Source organism: Zingiber officinale, chromosome 5A, assembly GCF_018446385.1.
Source record: "Zingiber officinale cultivar Zhangliang chromosome 5A, Zo_v1.1, whole genome shotgun sequence".
Taxonomy (NCBI): domain Eukaryota; kingdom Viridiplantae; phylum Streptophyta; class Magnoliopsida; order Zingiberales; family Zingiberaceae; genus Zingiber; species Zingiber officinale.
The window spans coordinates 137,264,738-137,268,671 of record NC_055994.1 but is presented as its reverse complement, the minus strand read 5'-3'; the positions used below and the strand labels follow the sequence as shown (position 1 = coordinate 137,268,671).

The 3,934-nt window shown below is 41.0% G+C and overlaps 1 protein-coding gene across 1 annotated transcript; it reads left to right on the top strand.

Annotated features, from left to right (window-relative positions):
• Positions 1-1,166: 1,166 nt before the first annotated feature.
• Positions 1,167-2,411, top strand: LOC121983295 (protein LURP-one-related 17-like). Its single transcript, XM_042536237.1, has 3 exons — positions 1,167-1,410; positions 1,765-2,010; positions 2,135-2,411. The coding sequence occupies exons 1-3, from the start codon at positions 1,183-1,185 to the stop codon at positions 2,264-2,266; spliced, it is 606 nt and encodes a 201-aa protein (XP_042392171.1). The 5' UTR covers positions 1,167-1,182; the 3' UTR covers positions 2,267-2,411.
• Positions 2,412-3,934: the final 1,523 nt, after the last annotated feature.

The window sequence follows — 3,934 nt, the reverse complement described above, 5'->3', positions numbered from 1 at the left end:
TCATGAGACCAAGAGCTGGTTGCCGCCCACTCTTACAGAAGACCATTTTGTGCTTGCAGACTACTGAGACAAGGTTCAATGGATATTGCGATAGATTCAGGTTAGCCCATTTGTATAACATTAATGCATTCGATTTCAATTTTAAGATAACTAGATCCTTAAATGCATCATATGATTTTGTTTCGAACTATCTATAATAGTTTTAAATAATTGTCGCTCAGGCAGTTTGGTAAACTAGATATTCTATCAGATCAAAGAATCTTAAAACGTTATCATTATATTAACTTGTTAGATGAAAACACGACATGATAGAATTATTCAACTAATATAGTGGGATAAAAACTTAATCATTGTCTTATCTCGAAATTAAAGCGGCAATCATATTCATCTCCCTCATTATCAAAAAACGCCAATTGCATACGAGCAAACCCCACTTTCAATCATGCAAACGTGTCCATTCTTGTGCGAGCATTTGCTATAGCTCATGGATTTGACTGTCGCCGAGGGTGGATTCATGTATAAACGTACTTGAACTTCAACCCGGAGCTAAATTCGGAGGCCATTTTTTTTTTAAAAAAAATTATATGCAATTGTTCATCATGTTAATCTTAAAATTTTCAAATTAAATTATAATTTCTGACTTAGAGTGCCGCGCCGCGAGTTCTCTTCATCTTTGGGCACTGCGCATGCGTTCAACACTTCGATTTGAAAACGCGAGGAATGTCCAGTGCCAGTTTTGATTTGCGACGAAATTCTGAGCTGGGAATGCGGACGCTTTTCCCTCGTTCTCTCGACAAATTTCTTCTGTAAAAAAGTAAGAAAGAAAAAAAACACCCGGGAACGTGCGCAAAGAACGCGGGAAAAGAATACATGTACGACTATATCGTGATTTTTTAGATATTGCCAACTTTACGACTTTTTTTCTATATTTTTATCTTAAAAAATCATTTTTATATAATTTCCATAATATCTCTACAACTTCTATTAAAACGTGCCCGATATATTTTTTTTTCAGAAAAAGTGTGCTTCATATTTGACGACTAGAAAATCGATAATTCGATATTTATATTCACGCATACGCACTACGCAGGCGTCGCGCGTATGGGGATCGCGGTATATAAAAAGCCAGCGGCCCAGAATATGCGGCACAGACAGACACACTGCGGGCGAGCGCTCAAAAGCATGAAATCGTGGCCGGAGACGTGTAGCACCTCGTCGGCGCCGGCGAGGCGGCTGACGGTGTGGCGTAAGTCGCTGCTGTTCAACAGCAACGGGTACACGGTGTTCGACGACGCCGACGGCCGCATCGTCTTCCGCGTCGACAACTACGCTCACGACTGGCGCCGCCACACCCTCCTCATGGACTCCCACGGCAACGTCCTCCTCACCATCCGCCGCTGCCGCTCCAATGTACACTCTCTCTATATATATACACCCTGCATATACTTATCCTATACTCTTGCCCCTCTGGATGTTACTCTGAGGATCCAAGAGTGTTAAGGATGTGTAAAATAAAAAATTTATATATATATATATATATAAGTCTGGTCCTAACGCGATCTTCTTCCTCATCGACATGTATCTTAACTTTTTTAGGCCACTGTAATACGTTGAGCACTCTTGAAGATCAACTTATGAATGTGTACAAGTTTTGCACAGGATTTATTTGTTAAGTGAAACAGGAGAAAAAATATCTACCTTTAGAATTAGTCGACCTCTTTTTGATATGTAATTATATAATGAATTCTCTTGGCGTTCATGTAGATACTGAACTTGAGGGAGAGTTGGGAGGTCTACGAGGGAAATGAAGATACACAAACAATGAGCAAGGATGAGAGGCTGAGGCCACTGTTCAAGGCGACCAAACACTTGGGGAGTTCGAGTTGCACCATCTCCATGTTCGCGGACCGTGGATCGGTTAAATCGTTAGGCGGCTATCGAATGAGTTGGTCGAGGGAGAAGGAATGGGCCAAGATATATCAAGCTGATCCAAACACACTTGTAGCTGAGGTACATAATTAATTGAGTAGCTAGGGTTGATTAGCTAGCTAGGCAAAGATAAATGTGGATAATTTGAGAGAATTGGGTGTTAGTGAATTAATGTGATTTTTTTTTTCACTTGTTAATTTGGCAGGTGAGTAGGAAGTATGGATCATCGAAGAATTTACTTGACAAAGATGTTCTGGCGCTGACGGTGCACCCGGGAATGGATCAAGCTCTAACAATGGCCATGATTATGATAACAAATTTAATGAGTGGGTGGTAATGCTTAATTAGAGCGAGTAGTTCGATCAAAGATAAGAGTTAATTAATGAGTTGCGTAATCTCCTTGGTGATCTATATATGTACAAAATCATGCTTTGATTCCTTCAATTTACACATATTAATTAATGCTCATCTATAGAGGAGAAAGTGCGATGTCGATGGATTGAGTTCGGATCGGATTTCATATCCTCCGTCTCTATATTCATCGGAGATCAAATATTTATTCTCATACTCATACTCATTAAAAGATCAGATATCTTCTATAATATTAATTTTTCTTCTTTCCATCTAACTATCATCATTCAAAAAAAAAAAAATACTAGAATTAATATATATATATATATATATAGTCTACACATTTTTATATCTTTCTCTCATCTGCATGCAACAACTCTCTTCTCTCTCCTTTCGTGGCAAAAGATAAATACGCTCGTCCACAGCGCTTTCGCCAGCCCGCCCTAGAATTAACACGGATGAGGTAAATCATGGTGACTGAAAAGACAAGTGGTAAGTAGGGTGAGTTTACATGGGTTGCAAGGATCTACGTCCTGCCAACCCCGAGATTCGACCCCAAGACCTTATGTGGCAATTAACCTGCCACTTACCAACTCAACTAAGTCTGTGGGGATCTCTTCTCTCTCCTTTGATTGCATGCAAGGTGGCACTGACACCACCAAACTAGCATTATCCACCTTGATACTAGTTTGTAAAAATCAACACCAAGCTGTTGATTTCTACAAACCACACCAAGGTGGATAATGCTGGTTTATTTAGTTGTGTCAACACCAAGATGGTGTCGGTTTGTAGAAACCGGCACCAAAATGGTGCTGGTTTGTAGAAACCGGCACCAAGTGGTGCTGGTTTGTAAGTACTGTGCTAGTCTTTAAAGACCAACACGATAAAGCTAGTTAAAGACCAACTCAAATGTTGGAACTCCACCATGCTATATATATATATATATATATATATATATATATATAGAGAGAGAGAGAGAGAGAGAGAGAGAAGAGCATTTCACACTTGGTTTTGTTGATCACCCAGTCTTAAAGTTCTCGGGTCCTGCCCGCACCACCCTAAAGCAGGACACTCGGATAAGACCGAACGACTACAAACTTGGTTGGATCTAAGGACTCTAGGACTTTACTATGAAACTAAAGAAATAATACGCTCAATCAGTAAATGGTTGGTCGGGTTCAAAGGGACCCAGCAGGATGAAAGGCTGACCGGGATCTAGGCACTTAAGCCTTCTAAAACTCTTTATACTCGCACGACCGGATGAAAGGTTGAGCTTGAGGTACTTAAGACTTTCTGTGTACACCCGGCCGGACAAAGGCCGGCCGGGCTTAGCGCCCTTAGTCTTGTAAAACTCTTAATATACGATCGGTCGGGTAAAGGTCGGCCAAACATAAGGCTTTCTGTGTACGCTCGGCTAGGCAAAGGTCGGTCAAACATAAGGCTTTCTGTGTACGCTCGGCTAGGCAAAGGTCGGTCGGGCTTAGCATCCTTAGCCTTGTAAAACTCTTAATATACGATCGGTTGGGTAAAGGTCAATCGAACATAAGGCTTTCTGTGTACGTCCGGCTGGGCTTAGCACCCTTAGCCTCGTAAAACTCTTAATATATGATCGGTCGGGTAAAGACCAATCAAACATAAGGCTTTCTGTGTACGT